The sequence below is a fragment of the Fusarium venenatum genome (genome assembly GCF_020744135.1).
Source record: "Fusarium venenatum strain MPI-CAGE-CH-0201 chromosome Unknown EDB82scaffold_4, whole genome shotgun sequence".
NCBI lineage: Eukaryota > Fungi > Ascomycota > Sordariomycetes > Hypocreales > Nectriaceae > Fusarium > Fusarium venenatum.
In genome coordinates this window covers 5,130,374-5,148,881 of record NW_027072132.1, presented here as the reverse complement: position 1 = coordinate 5,148,881, position 18,508 = coordinate 5,130,374, and the positions used below count along the sequence as shown (strand labels likewise).

The 18,508-nt window shown below is 48.1% G+C and overlaps 9 protein-coding genes across 9 annotated transcripts; 3 read left to right on the top strand and 6 right to left on the bottom strand.

Annotated features, from left to right (window-relative positions):
* Positions 1 to 73: 73 nt before the first annotated feature.
* Positions 74 to 2,866, top strand: EDB82DRAFT_516186 (Six-hairpin glycosidase-like protein). Its single transcript, XM_025738813.2, has 6 exons — positions 74 to 761; positions 827 to 1,048; positions 1,109 to 1,256; positions 1,304 to 1,377; positions 1,436 to 1,567; positions 1,628 to 2,866. The coding sequence occupies exons 1-6, from the start codon at positions 434 to 436 to the stop codon at positions 2,713 to 2,715; spliced, it is 1,992 nt and encodes a 663-aa protein (XP_025593537.2). The 5' UTR covers positions 74 to 433; the 3' UTR covers positions 2,716 to 2,866.
* A 215-nt stretch (positions 2,867 to 3,081) lies between these two features.
* Positions 3,082 to 3,932, bottom strand: EDB82DRAFT_480851 (soluble NSF attachment protein; the record flags this gene model as incomplete). The annotated part of the gene is made up of 3 exons (XM_025738812.2): positions 3,082 to 3,496; positions 3,547 to 3,853; positions 3,920 to 3,932. 3 exons carry the CDS (start codon positions 3,930 to 3,932, stop codon positions 3,082 to 3,084), a joined length of 735 nt encoding a protein of 244 aa, XP_025593536.2.
* A 596-nt stretch (positions 3,933 to 4,528) lies between these two features.
* Positions 4,529 to 5,104, top strand: EDB82DRAFT_530233 (uncharacterized protein; the record flags this gene model as incomplete). The annotated part of the gene is made up of 1 exon (XM_025738811.1): positions 4,529 to 5,104. One exon carries the CDS (start codon positions 4,529 to 4,531, stop codon positions 5,102 to 5,104), a length of 576 nt encoding a protein of 191 aa, XP_025593535.1.
* A 247-nt stretch (positions 5,105 to 5,351) lies between these two features.
* EDB82DRAFT_480849 (phosphatase inhibitor-domain-containing protein) lies at positions 5,352 to 5,868 on the bottom strand (the record flags this gene model as incomplete). Its single annotated transcript, XM_025738810.1, has 2 exons — positions 5,352 to 5,617; positions 5,673 to 5,868. 2 exons carry the CDS (start codon positions 5,866 to 5,868, stop codon positions 5,352 to 5,354), a joined length of 462 nt encoding a protein of 153 aa, XP_025593534.1.
* A 225-nt stretch (positions 5,869 to 6,093) lies between these two features.
* On the bottom strand, positions 6,094 to 8,654 carry EDB82DRAFT_335634 (uncharacterized protein). Its single transcript, XM_065607501.1, has 2 exons — positions 8,008 to 8,654; positions 6,094 to 7,951 (listed from the first exon to the last, which is right to left on the bottom strand). Exons 1-2 carry the CDS (start codon positions 8,522 to 8,524, stop codon positions 6,309 to 6,311), a joined length of 2,160 nt encoding a protein of 719 aa, XP_065463471.1. The 5' UTR covers positions 8,525 to 8,654; the 3' UTR covers positions 6,094 to 6,308.
* Positions 8,655 to 9,054: 400 nt separating this feature from the next.
* Positions 9,055 to 9,617, top strand: EDB82DRAFT_530230 (mitochondrial 54S ribosomal protein mL61; the record flags this gene model as incomplete). Its single annotated transcript, XM_025738807.1, has 2 exons — positions 9,055 to 9,098; positions 9,152 to 9,617. 2 exons carry the CDS (start codon positions 9,055 to 9,057, stop codon positions 9,615 to 9,617), a joined length of 510 nt encoding a protein of 169 aa, XP_025593532.1.
* Positions 9,618 to 9,870: 253 nt separating this feature from the next.
* Positions 9,871 to 13,749, bottom strand: EDB82DRAFT_562323 (uncharacterized protein; the record flags this gene model as incomplete). The annotated part of the gene is made up of 3 exons (XM_025738806.2): positions 9,871 to 10,926; positions 10,975 to 13,065; positions 13,113 to 13,749. The coding sequence occupies 3 exons, from the start codon at positions 13,747 to 13,749 to the stop codon at positions 10,004 to 10,006; spliced, it is 3,651 nt and encodes a 1,216-aa protein (XP_025593531.2). The 3' UTR covers positions 9,871 to 10,003.
* A 1,441-nt stretch (positions 13,750 to 15,190) lies between these two features.
* Positions 15,191 to 16,674, bottom strand: EDB82DRAFT_541620 (uncharacterized protein). The gene is made up of 2 exons (XM_025738805.2): positions 16,131 to 16,674; positions 15,191 to 16,075 (listed from the first exon to the last, which is right to left on the bottom strand). Exons 1-2 carry the CDS (start codon positions 16,307 to 16,309, stop codon positions 15,388 to 15,390), a joined length of 867 nt encoding a protein of 288 aa, XP_025593530.1. The 5' UTR covers positions 16,310 to 16,674; the 3' UTR covers positions 15,191 to 15,387.
* Positions 16,675 to 17,754: 1,080 nt separating this feature from the next.
* Positions 17,755 to 18,413, bottom strand: EDB82DRAFT_548464 (Plectin/S10 domain-containing protein; the record flags this gene model as incomplete). Its single annotated transcript, XM_065609523.1, has 3 exons — positions 17,755 to 17,800; positions 17,859 to 18,283; positions 18,375 to 18,413. The coding sequence occupies 3 exons, from the start codon at positions 18,411 to 18,413 to the stop codon at positions 17,755 to 17,757; spliced, it is 510 nt and encodes a 169-aa protein (XP_065463470.1).
* Between the last annotated feature and the right edge of the window lie 95 nt (positions 18,414 to 18,508).

Here is an 18,508-nt window from a genome sequence, read left to right as displayed (position 1 = left end):
GAAAGGCGTCAGTCACAAGAGCCTGTACATAGTAGTCACCTGCTACTGATTATACTACATACCTAATCAAAGGAATTATTGTTACTTCTGTTTCGTAATATTACTTATGAAAATAACACTACAGTGATCTCGAGGCCGAAAGAGGTGATCATAGATTCAACAACAACTGACTACACCGTCTTCCTTGTAGAGGTGATGCCAACGACCATACCGAACAACAACACCATCTTTAATCAACTGCACTAAACTATTATTATTCGACTCGGCCTCATTCCAATTATTCGGCCCTTTAAACCACACCGCACTATCCCCCAAAGGCCTACATCCGTTCTTCACGACCGCTTCAACTTCCGTCCTTCCATATCGGGCATCTAACAACCATACCCTAGACAGCATCGACTTTGCAGCACCAAATAATTTTACCAGAGTCGACATGCCGGCTCTCTATAAAACCTTGGCGATGGATCTATACAATGGTGAAGATACAGTCTCATCACTCTCACTCAACTCTACTGTTTCCTTGATACAGCCCATCATGTACTTCGTTTCTTCCGCTTTCCTCCTCGGCTCATTTGCTCTACAGAGCGTCTTGGGCCGACCAGCCCTACAAGAAAGGCAATCTTCTCTCGAATCCTTCATCAATTCCGAGAGTTCGATTGCTATCGAGCAACTCCTGTGCAACATTGGTTCTGATGGCTGTCACTCTCAGGGTGTTGCTTCCGGTGTTGTTATTGCGTCTCCAGATACCGAGGACCCTGACTGTAAGCGAAACCAACAAGCCAATATCACATGAGAAAAACTTGAAACCCTTACTGATAATTGTCAGACTTTTTCACTTGGACTAGGGATGCTGCTCTTGTCTTTAAATATGTTATAGATAGGTTCATCAACCAGTACGACGCTGGCCTGCAGAAAAAGATCCAACAATACATTGCATCTCAAGCCAAGCTTCAGGGAGTTTCTAACCCTTCAGGATCCCTCTCAGACGGTTCAGGTTTAGGAGAAGCCAAGTACGAGGTTGATCTTAGCCCCTTTACTGGTGGTTGGGGTGAGTACCCATCCATACCATGAACCCCCGAATGGAAACCCATGGCTAACAATTGTGAAGGTCGACCTCAGCGAGACGGTCCAGCTCTCCGAGCTACTGCCATCATCACGTATGCTAACTGGCTGATTGATAACGGATACACTTCTACCGCCTCTGACATTGTTTGGCCTGTTGTTCGCAACGATCTTAACTATGTAGCTCAATACTGGTAAGCATTATAGCCTCAACATCCGGGACAAACTCTGACTATCATAGGAACCAAACCGGCTTTGACTTATGGGAAGAGGTCAGGGGAAGTTCGTTCTTCACAACCGCTTCTCAGTACCGAGGTTCGTCGATGAGCCCTATATATTTATTCTAATATGTGCGCTAATCAATATACCTCAGCTCTCATTGAAGGCGCCGCTCTGGCCAAAAAGCTCGGAAAATCAGGAGACACTTACACCACTATCGCACCTCAGGCTCTTTGCTTCTTGCAGACTTACTGGATTCCCTCTGGCAAATATGTTGATTCCAACAGTAAGTATTGACCACCTTGTCTTCACCTCCGACGACACACATTACTCACCGGATGCACAGTCAATGTCAACGATGGACGTACTGGAAAGGACGCCAACAGTATTCTCACATCCATCCACAACTTCGACCCTGCCCTGAGCTGCGATGCCGCTACTTTCCAACCATGCAGCGATAAGGCCCTCGCCAACCATAAAGCAGTTACCGATTCTTTCCGCTCATGGAACATCAACAAGGGAATCTCCCAGGGAAGCGCCGTATCTGTTGGAAGATACATCGAAGATGTTTATTACAACGGTAACCCTTGGTACCTTGCTACGCTCGCTGCGGCTGAACAGCTCTACGATGCGCTTTACGTCTGGAAGCAAAAGGGATCCATCACTGTCAACGACGTTTCTCTTTCCTTCTTCAAGGATCTTGTCTCTGGGATATCTACTGGTACTTATGCTAGCGATTCTACCACCTTCGAGGCCATCACCGATGCCGTCTCCAAGTATGCTGATGGATATGTGAGCATTGTCCAGAAGTATGTTGGTGACAATGGCGCCTTAGCAGAGCAGTTTGACAAGAACAACGGACGTCCCCTTTCTGCCACAGACCTGACCTGGTCGTATGCTGCTTTCCTCTCTGCTGCTGACCGCCGAGCCGGTATTGTCCCTCCTTCTTGGGCGAGCGGCGCAGCTGTTGTTCCTCAGCAGTGTGGAACTCAGACCGTCGCTGGCTCGTACTCGCTCGCCACTGCAACCTCGTTCCCGCCATCGCAGACTCCCAAGGGCGGCGTTCCATCCCCCACGGGCACCCAGCCTACAACTTCACCTACTTCTTGTGCTATCGCGACTTCAGTTGCTGTTACATTCGTTGAGACGGTCACCACCAACTTCGGCGAGACCATCAAGATTGTTGGCAACATCCCTGCTCTTGGTAACTGGGACACTTCGAAGGCTGTTGCTCTGAGTGCCTCTGACTACACCTCTTCCAACCCTGTGTGGAAGGCAACCATCTCTCTTGCGACAGGACAAGATATCCAGTACAAGTACATCAACGTTAAGAAGGATGGCTCTGTCACCTGGGAGAAGGACCCCAACCGCACCTACACTGTCCCCAAGACATGCGCTACAAAGGCCACCAAGACGGATAAGTGGCAGTCGTAAGAAACTGCATCATTTCCCACTCAGTTTTTGTTACCTCTGGACCTGTAGAGTGTATTGCACAGACTGCCTGGATATTTTCTTTTGTCAAGTTTAGGTGATGTTACTACAGGGAGAAATGTTATACACGTACGAGCCTATATTAGAATGACTAAATGCATTATTGTGACGTTTCACTACTTGTGTGTCTTTCGTCAGCTCGATTTGGTGAATGTCGAATCCAGTCCGTGGTCGCTGACTAATGGCAAGAATTGTATCTAAAAGCGTGTGCTTAATGATAGATATTAAACTTTGAACATTGTTTCCATGATAGTTATGTTGATTCTATGCCTTCTCGTAATAGCCTACACATCACCCTCGGCCATTCCTTTACGCAAACTCGTCATCGGCTTCCTCAATCTCGTTCTTAACACGGACCAAGATCGTTGTCTTCCACTTATCCAACTTGCTGATCTGGTCGAATTGGAACAGACGGTCGGTGAACTGATCTTGGCTCTTAGCTTCGATAGCTTCGCACAAGTCACATAGGAGCTGGTGCTCTCGCTGAGCGCCAAACGAGGGGTCCATATCGCGGTACTTCTCGAGGGCGCGCTGGGCAGCGACAAGATCGCCGCTGGCAAGGTGGCAGATGCCTGCCTTGAGCAGGTAGTCCTTGACGCTGTACTTCATGAGGTTGTTGTTGATTGACTGCTCAGCCACCTTTTCGTACTTCTCGATAGCCTTGTAGTAATCTTTCTCGAGGGCGGCCACATCGGCAACCTTGAGCCATAGCTTGTTGGCAAGGCTTTTCTTTATTAGCATTATAGGCGAACAGAACTACGATATCCGACTTACGCAGCAGCGTTATCGCCCTCGTACCAAGTGGCAGCGAGTTCGTAGCATTCGATCGCGCTCTTCGCATCGCCGAGATCCACCTCATACAGCTCACCAAGGTTCTCCTTGTGAGAGGCTGCGCGACGGAAGTTACCCTTGGCGCAGTATCGATCGACGGCAACGTTCAAGCACCTCGCGGCAGCCTGAGGATCGTCTTTGCGGTAGGCCTTAAATGCATCGACGAGGGTGTTGGCGGCATCATCGGGCTCCTTGAGCTTATCGGTCTGGACTTGCGCGGCCTGTTCGAAAGCCTTTCCGGCCTCGAGGTCTACAGTCGCGCATTGTCAGCTTCCGTTTCAGAGTAGAAGTTGAGGCAAAGCGGTAAAGGGCATACTCTGTTGTTGCATCTTGAAGGCATTGGCGGCCTGGGTAAAGAGATCGGCGGCTTCTTGGTACTTATCCTCTCGTCCCCCAAAGAAGCTGAAGCCGCCACCGGCACTTTGGAGCTGCTTCTGAGCCTGAATGTTGCGATGCGTCAGCACAAGATCGTTTCTAACAGCCAAGACTAAGATCAAGGCGGGGGAGGGGTTGTTGCGGAACCTTTTGGAGGAGAGCTCGGGGGTCTTGCGCCATGATTTTGAGATTTGATGAAAGGGGGTATTAAGAAAGAGTTGTAATAAAAAACAAAAGGTGAAAAAGTGCCACGTTGAAGTTATCAAGAGCTGACTGATGGTTGTAAGTAAAGATGTCAACTGGTGTTGCGGCGTGGTTGGCGGCTGAGCTATGACGACGGGGGTCGCCTGAGCCACAGTTTAGAGGGTGGATTTAGTGGGTCACAGGCTTCTGTAACACCTTAGTGTCCGCTTCAGTTCGAGATTGAAGATTCCATGATGGACAATATTTCATGTTGACCATTGACTGAATTGGCGATCCACCACCACATGAAAAAGATACATGTCGAGCAGCAAACGAAGGGAATATATTGATATCGAGTGTAAAAAAAATGGCAATCTGCGCTTCTTGTCGACTCGCGCTTCGGCGTACCATGACCATAAATCCAAGCAAAAGCACAACAACTCGATCAATTACTACCAAATCTCCCACCGCCGCCTCGATTCTCCAGAAGCCTACCTGGTCTATTCGGAGTCTTCTCCCCTCTTCTTCATCTTCGGAATCAGCTGAAAAGATCACGCCTTCACAACTACACCATCTCCTTCGCCTCTCAGCTCTACCACTTCCCACCACGTCCGCTGATGAGGCCACCATGATCAACACTCTCCAAAGCCAACTGCAATTCGTCCGTGCAGTGCAGCGCGTTGACACAACTGGTGTCGAGCCTCTGAGAGCAATCCGCGACGAGACATCAAAGGCTCGACAAGAGGTGACGATTGAGCTTGCAGATCTACAAGAGGCACTGAGCAAAGAGGTTCGCATAGGCCATTACCAGCGGCCAAGGAGAGTGAGGGAGAAGGCTGAGTCCAATGCGGAGAAGTGGGATGCTCTGAGTACAGCGAGCAAGACGGCGGGGAGATACTTTGTGGTCGAAAGTGGAAAAAAGGATATTGAAGGCGCAGAGTGATGGGGAATTTATTAGTGTAAAAACCTACTCTTAAAAATGAAAAGGGAATGCGACATGATACCCTCTTGTATAAAACAATATTACCCAGACACCGCGTCACGTTGTACTTGATGCATCGTCCCTTTGCTCGCTTAAATCTTCATGAAGAACCCTCCCCCGCCATATAACATATCTATGTTCATATCATCATGATTCGTGCTCATCTTTCTTTATCCTTCTTATTTGATGATCTGTCGCCCCCATTAATCTAAGACTTGGCTTCTGATGACCCATCTTTGGATTTCGGCTTGGGCACTTTTTCGTATGCATTTGGACTTGGCGCTCTCTTGTCTTTGCCTTTTCCGCTTCTTCGGCCTCGTCCGTGGTTGTGCCCATGTCCATGACCACAGGCCTGACGTTTACCACTTGCTGGTTGTGCGCCGTCACGATCAGATTCCGAGTCGGAATCAGAATCTGAGGAGGATTCATCGCTGGACTCATCGACAGCTTTAGGTTTGTGATAAATACAGCACACTGTTGTGTCTATGTTAGACTGCGCCTCTTAAATGCTATAATCCACATCGTTCACCTTTTGAACTCTTGCGTCCAAGACCTTCGTTGTCTATTACATCCTCCGCCCACTGGACGGATCGTCCGTTGGAAGCATGTGCACCCCGAAGTCGCAGAATTTGAGGAGCCTGTTCGCTTGTCTCTGGTGTTTGTGTCGGAGTTTCGGTTTGTGTTTGTGAGGGCGCTGGTGCGCTTTGTTGCTGTCGTTGCGACATGGTGTGGCCGGCTTTTACTAGTCGCAGTCTTATTTGTTGTTTCACCAAGTTGTTGGGAAGAAAATAAAACGGTGCGCTGCGGAAATGGAGATTGCAATTATCACGCGTTTGTTGATAGAAACGTTTGGCAAATGACAGGAATGAATTGTAATCGGGTTTTAGTGATCATCGATGGAGGGGCGCAAAGAAAAATCCGGGGTTGATTCGCCCCACGTCATGCAACTTGTTTATCAATTGGGTGAGCTTTGACACATCATTTATCCGCACATGTACATCACTCGGCGCCAAGTAAAGTAAACTATTCTCACCTGAGCAATAACAGCATTGGTGTCTTTTGTCAATTGATGTTATACAAGGTTTTGGTACAGTCTATACTTCTAGGTGGTATACAACGTCAAGTCTTACACTCATTCATCATACAGCTTAAATCATGGCAGTATTCAGTTTGCTGCCCTCCTCTCAATCTTGTCCTTCCTTTTAACACCCTTCATACTCCTTCGAGGTCGGCTCTTCTTATGCTCTTTCAATACACGGGGTTTGTTGTTTAACCATCCCTGAATAGGTTGGCGAGAACCGATGAACTGGCCTTTGGGACTAAAGACGTCAACCGCTGGCCACGCAGGATCCAATGGGGGCTCGGGTTCCTTGCGTCTCGCCTGTACAACGGGTGCTGTATCTCTTCGTTGAGACTTCATGGCGGCGAAAGGATCAGAGGTATCAACTGGCCTTTTCCAAACAGTCTCGTCGGCTTTGGTCTGTTGCTGTTGTTGGTCGAACACCTTCAGAGCGACATCACGAGCACGAACTTGTGCGACGAGCTCGACATAGCCCACACCTTCGATGAGGATATCCGTAGATAGAACTCTGAAGGGAAGCCTGTCGACATTGAGACCGACCGCATTCTTCCTTGTAAGTGGACCTGCTCTCTTCCTGGTAACATCGTGTGACAGCTTAAATGTCCCAGCATGCTTCATCTTGTCTCCAATGCCAGGAAGCATGATACTCGGCACACCAGCAGACTCCCTTGTTTGCTCTTGGAAAGCAATGGCCTTGTCGGTTTGAGTAAGATGCTCATCCAAAGGTGTGAAATTGTAAGCCAAGATAACCAAATTAGGGTTCTTGGGTGTGATGCGAATTAGACCACCACCAAGGATGAGCGACTTGCCCGGAGTCATGGAGATCTGCTCAGGTATAATGCGCTTCTTCATAATTGTCGATTGCCGGGCCTCCTCTTTCACGAAAAGCTCCAAGTCGCTGCGTGCCAAGCCAGGAAGATCGATTAATTCGCCCTTTCCGTTCCCAAATGGAACTCGAATAGGAGAAGCAGTTGTACCGGGAAGCGATGATACCAGAGGCATGTCGGGATAATTCTTGGCTGGCTGTGGGGGCGGTAACAAGTCTCCGACATCTACATCCTTGTCCTGAATCGGCTGTGCAGCAATCGATTCTGCACTCAGGAATTCTCGAGGGTATGTCGATATCGATCCTCGGTCCTTATCATTCACCGGCCCCATCCTGCCCTTGGGATAAACAGCTTCAAACAGCTGGCTTTTGCCAACATTGACCTTTCCGACCATCCAACCCGCACCTCCACGATGCCATATGTCTTCCTTAACCTCCTTGCACCACCAAGAACGCTTTGCGCTAACACATCGGACATTACCCAGACGAACTCTGTTTCCGAGTCTTCCCAAAGCATCTCTCAGCACTTCACGCAAGTACGGCATCATGGTATCCACCATTTCTTTTTTAGGTCCTAGTAGGTCGCCTCTCGTGATGATAAAGCTGAGTTCTGTCTTGCGGTCATGCTGGAATTTGCTAGTTCGCGATCGTCGGTTGCGGGTTCTGATCGGGATGTCGCCCAGCAGAACATTAAGTCGAGGAATGAGTGACATAGGAAAATCGGCGGCGTCGATAATATGGTATATGTGGTTGTATTTGTGCGGTGATTCTTCGATTGTTTCGCGCAGCGACTCAACAGTGGGATGATACATGGGGACCTTTGCTGTACCGCCTTTTGTGCTGTAATGCTGCAAATCGTGACATCGGTCGCATACGGGTTGCTTTTCTTGAGGAAGTGCTTCTGCTAGCATGTTAGCTCTCATGGTCATGTTGTCTGTTGGTATTCAAGGTACATACTGGGAGCGACGCCGCCCTCTCTCTCAGCGCCAGAGATCAAGAGAGAAAGGTCCATTCCAAGAGCCTTCATTTGGCTCTCGTCCAAATTCTTAAAAACATCACCAACGATTTCATCCTCCTGTGTGGGTGCTTGCTGACGTTCATAAGCCCTTGGATTCAGCCATTTCTTGACTCTTTTGCTCTCTGGGTCAAAGTAACCTAGCAATTGCGGATCGTTCGTCTGTGTAAAGGCGCCGCATCCGGTACAATTCAACGGCAGTTTCCTCCTTGAGACTTCAGGGTTAAAAAGAGAAGGCGTTTCGGCAGTTCCGACAGGCGTTTCTTGAGTGGTTGTCGCTTCGGTATGATTGAATCGTCGAGTATAAACTGGGGTTTGTAGAGGCGCCGCTCTTGGCGTTCTATAAATTCGACTTGATGCTCCAGCAGGACATAAAAATAAAGGGACACTGGATGAAGCAGTAGCTTCACCAATGCTGAGTGCCCGGTTGAGCCATCGAGCTGACAATGCGCGGTGCATTGCGTTCCTCTGTCGTAAAATTTCGAGTTCCGAGTTGTCGCAACTAAAAAAAAGTTGACTTACACAGATTGTCCCAGAAATTTCCTAGGAAATGATTCTCGGCTCTGCGATGTAAAGCGGCATGTCAAAAGTGGACCTATCTACCTTTTTGTCCCTCCGGGTCAACGCTCGGCCCGCTGGCTTTCACTGTTCGCAGGGGTCTGTATGATTTTCTGGGCCTAGAGACGTCGACTTTTCGAGGTATTGCGATTACTGACCTGGTTCGATTTGGAGACACCTGCGTAACGCCTTTACGGATCAAAGGTTCGCGCAGTTTAAGATGAGGTCTCTCGGTGAGCGTTACAACAAGCTCCACAGGGCAAGTCAATTCCTCTTTACTCTCTCATGATCATGGCTAACAACTTATAGAAGGTAGATAGCTCCTCCGCAATTAACGATTTACGACCCGATGCTCACGATATAAACAGCTTGTTTCCTTAAGAGTTGGCCCCGGTGCGGCAATTCTTCCCCCGGAAGTGACCAGAATACATATGGACTTTGCCACGAGTTTCAAGAATGGTCATATGGGTGCCAAGTTCGTTACCATATATCGCACTCACCTATACATCAACTGATACACCGATATAGAAAGTTCTGGCGCGAGAACCTCCCTCGACTAAAGTACAATAACCCTTCGGTCCCTATGATCGTCAACCGACACAACCAAAATCAGAAGAAGCCCACACTCTCCATCTACCTCCGTAAGCCCGACGCCACTACTCCCGCACCAGAAACCCGCTCCCAGCCCGCTTCATCACGCAGCAACCTATCCAAAGCCACGCTTCCGGATGCCGACGAAAAGATCATCACAGTCGACATGACCGAGAAGCACTCATCCCATATCCTCGAGTTTGTCCTCGCCGAGACTCGCGCAGTCCCTCTCAAGCCTACAAAGGAGGAGATCCGCGAGTTGCAGGAAATTGATGCAATGGCTAAACAGGCCGATGTCGACCGCGCGCGCATGAGAGGCCTGCGAGAGGAGAAGCAGCGCGAGGAGGCTATGTTGAAGCGAGCCCGGGCTGCTGGTGGTGTTGCGGAGGAGGAAGAATCGTAGATGTACTTCCGTTCGGAAAAGAAGGACAATGCTGTACAATAAATCTGTATTACTTTATGCCACATAAACTGGCAAGTGTACTACTTGGAAATATGAAAAAGTTTACCAGTCATTTTTGCTAAGAACAAAAGTTTTCCTTTATCTCCTCTTTTCGAAGCCGTTTAGAATCTGAGAATACGAGGATGGTGATAGGTATGACTTACAATTTGGTGGTGATGCTGCCATGTTTACCATCCTGTCCTCGAGTAAGTTGAACAATTCCAGCTTCTAATTTAGGACTTCTCAGGTTCTCCTATAGATCTATATTCCCAAACCCATTGGTCTACCTATTAAAACTCCGTACGTGAAATTAACGCCTTTTTCATAACCTCGTCAAGTGTGTCTTTTTACTTTATTCCGAAACCTTCGCTTTCGCGCACAGCAGTCCACAACATCTTCTCCAATCTTTCTTTTGATGCGTATCGTGAGAGAGACAACATATTGAAACATGTTCGAGCGATAGGATACCTACCTTCGTCCTCGCCTAGGCAAGAAATCTTGATTGGTAGTACAGCAGCACCTGTGGCAGGGATCCGATCACTGCCAGTGATGAATGAGAGAAGTTTGCGCTGGTCTTGAGATGTAGCCTCTTGGAATGTCTCCCAGAACCAGTCAATGACAGACTCAGAGCCATCCGGCTTCTTGTTGCTCCAGTTATCATACTCGGCCACGCCCCTGAGTGAATTGATGTCAAGTGCTTCGTCCGAGCCTCGTACCAGAAGCTCGATCTCTTCTGGTCTAAAGAGGGACAAAGCATTACCTCCACATACAGTATAGAAGCCTCGTTTGAAGGGCTCAAATTGCCTTGTCACAGAAACATCAATAACGTGGCGCACATAGAGGTCCACGTATTCTCGACGATTGCTGTTTGTGACAGGAATTCGTTCACCTCCTCGGCAGAGAGGAACCTGGACCTGGGTACCGTATTTGTCCATATCAACAACAAAACCAAGACAAAAGGTCTCTTCCACGTTCCCTTCATATTTAAGCAATTGCCGTAGTCCTCGAGCCAGTCGAGGTCGATATTCAGCAAGATCTTCTAGCGTGTAGCGCATTGGCGGCTTTGGATGAGCCGATGCTCCAGTACCATGGGTAGGAGCAGATGCAATGAGTTTACGGAATGCAAAGGGTGGTAGGGCCACATCAAGAATGGTCGAGTTGTAGATGGCAAGGCCCATCACAACGCCAATCAAGAAGAACTGGTCCGATGTTTCGAAAGCATTTGGGTTGAAATAACAATACTGCGAGTCCTCGTCGTAAAGAAACAATCCTTTTGAACGTTAGTTCGAGCACTAAAGTATCGGGTTGTTCGACTTACCATGATCGGGATTGAAAACCTCTCTGACAAGAAGAAGGAACCATTCTTTCCGCAGACCGCCCGCATCCACTCCCTCTTCGCCATTGAAGGTAATGCGGAGACCCTTTTTGATATCTTCGCTCCCACTCCCAATCACCTCACTAACAGCCTTGAGACTGTCGTCAACAAGACAATCACGACGAACGGTCAACTCTAGGAACTGGTTAATGGCTTTCCGACTCATGATACTATCAAAGAAGGCATCACGTGCTTTGCTCTGCATTTGACGACGGGCATCATGCTCCAGAATATGATTCTTTGCCCAGATACTCAGAAGGAAGGGGTACTGGCAGAATGTGAATTTACTTTTTCGAGCCTCCCAGTTTTCAAAGTCCGCAACGAGGTCGGTGTAGTCAATCATTGAGTTGTAAAAGTCGCTTGTTGGGAGCATCTGGCCATGAGAATGCACGCCAGTGCACCTTCCGCCAGAAGGCGAGGAAGTTTCTTCAATTTTTCGACTGTGCAGCGAGTTGTTGGCAGCAAAAAGGAGAGCCAGAACTCGAGAAGAAGCTCTGATCTGCCAGTCTTCGCCATAAATGACCTTCTTTTCCGGCTCCTTTACGTTCTTTGACGAGGTCGACCGATTTATCTCTTCATAGAGATAGGCTCCTGAGCGACCTTCTTGCATTTGTGGAATCAGTCCGGCTGTGATGTCTACTTTGACTTCTTGCTTTTTCCCACTTTGACGTATCATGCGATATGTTAGAAAGCCGGATGCAATCTCCTTTGTTCTAACAAATCTAGAAGGGTGATACCTAGCGAACCAGGAAATCAACTGATTATGGCACTCAGGCGAGGAGTTCGACATAAGTCCTATTATGCGCTTGATAATTCCAGAATGCTGCCCAGACAAGGGGCCGGTTTCGGGGACACTGCCCTTTCTTGATCGAGTGAAATTAGCTCTGGAAGGTGAGTTGTTCTCTGGTTGTATGATTCCGTGGAACAGGTTTTCGTTCTCGTGTAAGAGAGGATTTTCAAGAATTAGAAGGAGAAAACGCAAATCTGTGGGATCTTTCAGTGGCCTCCCAGGTCGCTTCAGAAGCATCTCTGTCGCTTTCAGCAAGACACGTCGAGCGTGTTCCTGCCCCTGTAACAACTCTTGTTCTATCGACTGCAATTCACGCTGTGGAGGCGTTTGAAAGTTCTGCTCTCGGCAGATTTCTTCGTAAATCGTGAACCACCCCTTGGCAGGATTCACGATCGCCATGTACCACGTCATCAAGTCGCCCCAATTCAGTTGTGGTGTCTTCGTGTGGACCACATTAGGGGGGCTCCGTTCGACTCGGTGTGTTGAAGGCCTTCGAGGTCTTGATTCCTCCTGGTTTCCCATCCACCAAGTTCCATTCTCAGCGAAATCACCAATGAGCAGCATCTTGGGGTCAAGATCAAACGTGCTATCCTCCACTGGAGGGGCGGTCCGCGCTTGTCGCTGTTCGCTGAGGGCACGATTTTCCGAGGGAGCCCGACGGTGCCCTCGCTGCTCTCGTGGCTCATTGGGCGGCGCGGGCTTGCGACGGGCTGCTTCGCTTACATGTCTCATCGCAGGGCGAGGGTGTGTCGAGAATGAAGAATTGATACACTCGAACGAACCAAAACACGCGACCACATAGTCTTCCAATGCCTTAAAGATCCTTTTCGGGTCACTCTCGGATGTGTCTGACGAAGGTTTTCGTGCGTCTCTTGGCGCATTGTTTTGTAATATCTTCTGTACTGGCGGTCTCTCAGAATAGGAAGAGGAAAACGAACGCGGCATAGGCGAAGAGTTTGTCCGCACAGGGTTCGCCCGTAGCGTCGGCTCCTCGTCAAACGTATAATGGGAGACTTGTATAGTAGGGGATTTGGAGGAAGGAGTGTTTCCTTTTTTAGGGTCTGTTGGCGAAAGATTGCGGCTAACAGCTTGCATTCGACTGCTGAACGATAACTTGCTCTGCACAGGGGGCTCTGGTGGCGGCTCGGTTGGGGGTTTGGGGATTGGGTGCAGCCTCTTGGTCAGATAGGACTGTATCGACTGGTTAACAAGTCGCTTTGTCTGTTCGATGGAGACATGCATAACTGCATATTTGTTAGTTTTAGCCCTCCGCTGCATCCTGCTAGCTTACCTCGTGGTGAATTGACTTGAGAAGTGTCATGATTCGCGTCCTTGCGCAGCTTAGAGCCATCATGGTCTGTACTTAGAGGCTCCAAATCGTTGACTGTTGTGCAGATGGTACATTTGAAGACCTTGAGGTCCCTTGGCCAGCGTACCAGCGATCCACATGTCATACAATTTCCCGTTGCAAAATCTTTGCTTCCTGCTGGGCCATTTCCATTTCCATTATGCGAAAAGGTTCGATCATGAGTCTTGGGCGCTTGTCGAGACATCACGGCATCATCATCTGCAAAGCCCAGGTCGGGTGGTGGTGCGCCGACCGAGTTCTGCCTCTTTTTCTTGCTGCTGAAAAGAGAAGGGAAGGGCTGGCTCATAGAGCGCGTGTGTGGAGGTCGTTGAGGTCTGGAGGAAGAAGGTCTCGAGGGATGCAAGTCGGATTCGTCGGAGCTTGAATCGGCGTTGTTGTTTGAGAAGGAGAGCTCGAAGCGATTACCGTTGGACGTTGCCTGTAAGTTATTCGAGTAAAGCGCTGGCAATGTAGTTGGTGTATGTAAAGCCGTATTATGAATTCGGGTAATGAGGTCACTATTAGAGAGGTTGCTGCTGTTGTTGGGTTGGGACCCACGACGACTCAACCAGGGAGCCATTTCTAAAGAAGTTGCTACTGCAATAACGGGAATAATTAATCGACTACCAGGAGGAGGGAAACTTGATAAGATGAATTTCTCAAGTCACTGAATAGGTAGTTACCCAGGTAGACAGTATGCAGTAGGTTGGTGTAAAGCAATTATTTGTGGAAAACAAAGATAGAAAGAATATTGAAAGAAGAAATAGACTGGCTAACAGTTTAAGACAGGTTTTTCCAATAAAGCATGATTCAACATGTTCCAAAGTCGGGATGTTCCAGGTTGGCGTTGACACGAGCTCAGCTCAGCTCAACTCAGCTCAGTTCGGCCAGAGTCAGCTCAGCCCAATTCAATTCAAGGATCTCGAACAAATAGAAAAATGCGTTGTTATCGGGGTATAGAGAAGAAGGATCAACAATAATAAAAATAAAAATCGGTTACCGAGTGAGCTGTGGAACAATGACAAACGATGATGAGTGCGGCTGCGGTTGGTGAAACAAGACAAGCCCAGTTCATACAGAGATGTATATGATGTAGACAGGCGTACTGTATACGGTGCAATACTACGTGTCAAGCATGCATGGGGTAGAAAAAGGTCCATAGCGTGACCATCGATCATAATAATTAACTGAATAGCCGCAAATAAATGCAACGCGCGGCCGCCGGAATTTGAGTTCCCGCTCGTCTTGGCCTAATTTGTCCCTGACGAATTCATCCATCCCCACGAGGGTGAACTCCAAGTCTTGGATCCCCAATTGAATATCGTATTTAAACGCCGAGCATCAAACTTGACGGATATGGAGAATATCACAACACCAGAAGAGACGTGGAGCTTCGAGCAGCCACTTAGGAATGGGTAGAAAGAGACATAAAAGTGTTTATCAACAGAACAGGTCCTCTCTCTTACCGCAATCAGAAACGAGATTCGATTCACCTGAATCTACCACGAATTTTCACAATCTCGTATTGACGTGGTTGGGTAGGACTCTTTATTATTAGCCCTGTCCAATGATCGTGAGGTCAATGGCCGCATCTGGTGTTATGTAGCATGGTTGTCACATTATATCAGTTCTTGCTTGGCTAAACTGAACTCCAAAAAAAAAACATATGACCAAATTTTATCTCATCTTTCTATGGTCTGAAAGGGCTTACCATGAACTCTGATTAACGAGAGACAGCTGGTTCTGTAACTCTAAAACGTCCACGACTTCAATTCCAAGCCAAAAACAAACAAGGATCACTGTTTTAGTTCCCGCAAACGGTCCCTGTCTTGATATGTCAATGTCAACAGCCGCTTAAATCGTTAGCTCAGTTGGATGGTAGCATAAATGGATACGAGGCATATTAGACTTGGACAATTCGTATTCTTTAGGCAGTACATACTGTACTACTTTTTCATCGATGCCAATAGGAAATATGAACATCGGCTTAAATAACCGGGCAAGCAACTAACAATCAAAAGTCTGGTCATAAATTAAATTCAAGCCATTCTCATGAGTGGCAACCAATTAATGAGTACTCATGCGCTCGCTGACGTTGAAATTACAAACCTGAGAATCTCTACTCAATGCTGTAGCAACACAACCGAATTATCCATATGCAAGTGCCAGCAAGCCCTGGCGGACCGATCTCAGTCAAAGTCGACGAACCGGCCAGATGTCAAAACCACAGTGTCTCTGAATGTTCTGGCTCCAGATCGAAGACAACATCAACTTCTCTGACTGTCTCACTAAGCCATGATCTCTTGTCCTCTTCCACCCCAACTCCTATCAGCCTTACCATTTGCGAAGGTATCACCCCATGATTTGCCGTGCCGTGCAGGATAAGCTCATTCTGGCTCTGGGAAATGTTCACATCTCCCTTCAGCTCTGCCAATATTTCTCCAGGGCCATTTCGAAGCTCGAAGAGACACAGACCATGATTGATTTCCACTGGACCTGAGTAGCTTGAACTGAGTACCATTCTGACATTGTTTCCCGAGCGTGATACCTTCTTCAGGGCTATACGTGGCCCGTCTAAGGCTTCCAGTGGCATATCGAGACGCATGCTACATGCTGGCGAGGTTCTCAAGGCTCGTATAGTACACTCGCTATTCTGAAGCTGAAGACAAGTGTCTTTATCAACGATGAGACTCCGAACAAAGTTGCAATATGTGACGTAATTAGAGATATTCACACGCTGCTCCTTGACACAAAAGTCCGCGCCCCAGTAACTCGTCTGTATTTGTGGCAACTTGACTTTACCGAAGCTGGATTCGTTGAAAGATAGACAGGCCTCCATGGCATCGATGGTACTAGAAATGGTTCCTGTCCCAACAAGACGCCCTTGAATGCTAAGACAGAAAGAGCTGTCAACATTACGGTTAGTTACAAATCAAAGAACCAGTTCGTTCACCGACTCACTTTTCGGTAGCATTGCTGATCTTGAACTGGGTGGTTTCAAGCTTAGCAGCGTCGAGGAGATGCTGCACAAAGATATCCACGATGTTCAAGGGTGAGTAAAACGCTCTACCATGATGGGGCTCATGTACAAGAACTGGTCGAGCAAATTCCTTGAATAGAGGAGAGTCGGAGATGTTCATCGTGACTGAAGGAGAAAAAGGCAACGATGTATTCTGTTGCCACTGGTTGACTCGATGTGCCAGGCGGCTTGGGTTGTGCGATAATCAATATTTCGCCTCCAGAGACTGATAGATGTTGATAAATATCTGACAGAGGGAACCAAGCAGCTGCTGTATATGTATGCACATATATATACCTGCCTACCAAAATCACCGCATAGCTGTTTTTCGAGTGTCAGCAGCAAGCGCCGACAGGTGTCAGCACTGCCAATTGACCAATGCGCATGTTTCTACAGGAACGACCAAAGATCCTTTTGATATTAATCATGTCTCTCTTACTCTCGTTATTAGTACAGAGCATGAGAATCTATCTTTTTATATTAACGGTTGTTACATAAGGGAGAAGCTCAAGTCATTAGAAAACTCTCCTGTTGATGTTCACGTACCAAGTTCACGAATACTGCAGTGCTTACAACTGATAAATAACACTAGATAGCAAGTAAAACCGATCATGTCTTCTGATCTTACTCATATTTGCAAGGCTTAGACTAGATTATGTGCACGGTCAGTAGTCAGAATTGGGCCAATCCTGCCAGTTGTAATCATTGCTGACCACGACAACATTCAGTTCAAGGGCAACAAGAGCCGCTTTACGAGTGATACAGTGCTTCAAATAGAATAACCAGTAATCTTCGTTGTTGTTGATGGGGTATAGAGTAGAGAATGGCCATCAGATGCATCATACCAACAGCTATACCAACGAAGCTCCCTAATGATCTCGGAAACCTCGTCAATTTAATCAAGCTTACACATCTCAAGTCATATTTAGCACCTTAGCCCTTATTTTCGATCCTCTCTCAACTCCGAGTGGCCATCAACCACCAATGTGCTCGTGCTATGCAGTCCCTCTCTCGACAAGGTGATCGTGACGGCCAGGCCTACGAACCAACGTAGCTCCCCATAAGTCGACTACGTCAGAACCACTTCTCCTTACCAAGCTTGGCGTAAGAATCAAAATCACTTAAAATTCACTGACCGTCCAGCTATAATAGTGGTACGGCCAGATTGCCTACTGTTCTGGGCTTGCACATATGGAACAGAAAACCGCAATCACTGAATGGGCATGGTAGTTGTGGGATTTGAGGTGACGGCACGGATCGTTCATTCAGACGTGCCTCAGCGGGCGTTTGGCATAAACATTAGGTCTCTCGTCTCACATCACTGAAAAGATTGACGTCTTCACGTATCTCCCGAGCAATTATCTCGTTTTGACGGCGGCAAACATTGACCTTGATGCAAATGATTCCGAGGTTCTAAAACCCTCAAACTCCCACGGATCCCCCACGCAACCCCTGTCACATGAGCGAAACCCATGGTAGAAATTGCCCTCCATTTTTATGAGTACATGCCGATACCCTTCGCCATGCTTCTCATTTATGACCACCTAGATGATAAAATGGTTTCGTTTAAGAAGGGGGAGCAGCACCACGGCCACGGCCAAATCCACCACGGCTAGTAGCATGTTAGCAATTGATTCATTTCCGACAATCCGGACATCAAGGCAACTCACAACTGAGGAGCGAACTCGCCGGGAGCACCACCCTCCTTGCCCTCGCCAGCATCCCTTCGTCGGTATCCACCCTCACGGTCACCTCGGTCACCACCACGGCCACGGCCGAAAGGTCGTCGCTCGCGCTCGCCCTCACCGAGCATGCCACGGGGAGGAGCGTGCGATCGTTGTTGCTTGATGTGGGTAGCGGGAACGATCTCAGCGGGGAGGTGAAGCCACTCGCGGAGGTAGTCGAGACCCTCGGGGGTCAGGGTGTAGTAGTAGTATTGCCAAGAGAACTGAGTCTTGACATAGCCGCGAGAGTTGAGCGACTGCAGAGCCTTGATAACGAACAGGTTCTTGGTGTCGATATCGGGATGCTTGGGAAGGTTGAAGTCCTTCTGGGCGACGAGGACACCCTCACGGAAGAGGTACTGAGAGCCAAACTGTTAGTTATGTGCGCTATTGCAATTGATTCTGTGCAGCTCGCAATTCGCCGTCATCGTCTCTGCGTAGCTCGAAAGTATTGATTATTACCTCGTGGATCTTCTTGCGGTCGGCCTTGGGAATCAACATCGTGGCGGTATTTGCTGCTCGTCGGAAGGGTCGATGTTGGAAGGTGGCAGTTTTCGGAGGGACGAAGGCAAGATCTCAAATTGTCAACTTTTGTG

Excerpts from the sequence above, each read along its gene's own strand:
- EDB82DRAFT_516186 (XM_025738813.2), top strand. The coding sequence starts at position 434 with ATGCCGGCTCTCTATAAAACCTTGGCGATGGATCTATACAATGGTGAA. Across the intron at positions 762-826 it reads AGATACCGAGGACCCTGACT|ACTTTTTCACTTGGACTAGG; the intron begins GTAAGCGAAACC and ends GATAATTGTCAG. Across the intron at positions 1,378-1,435 it reads AACCGCTTCTCAGTACCGAG|CTCTCATTGAAGGCGCCGCT; the intron begins GTTCGTCGATGA and ends AATATACCTCAG.
- EDB82DRAFT_335634 (XM_065607501.1), bottom strand. The coding sequence starts at position 8,524 with ATGCACCGCGCATTGTCAGCTCGATGGCTCAACCGGGCACTCAGCATT. Across the intron at positions 7,952-8,007 it reads AGAGGGCGGCGTCGCTCCCA|AAGCACTTCCTCAAGAAAAG; the intron begins GTATGTACCTTG and ends ACATGCTAGCAG.
- EDB82DRAFT_541620 (XM_025738805.2), bottom strand. The coding sequence starts at position 16,309 with ATGAACATCTCCGACTCTCCTCTATTCAAGGAATTTGCTCGACCAGTT. Across the intron at positions 16,076-16,130 it reads ATCAGCAATGCTACCGAAAA|CTCTTTCTGTCTTAGCATTC; the intron begins GTGAGTCGGTGA and ends TAATGTTGACAG.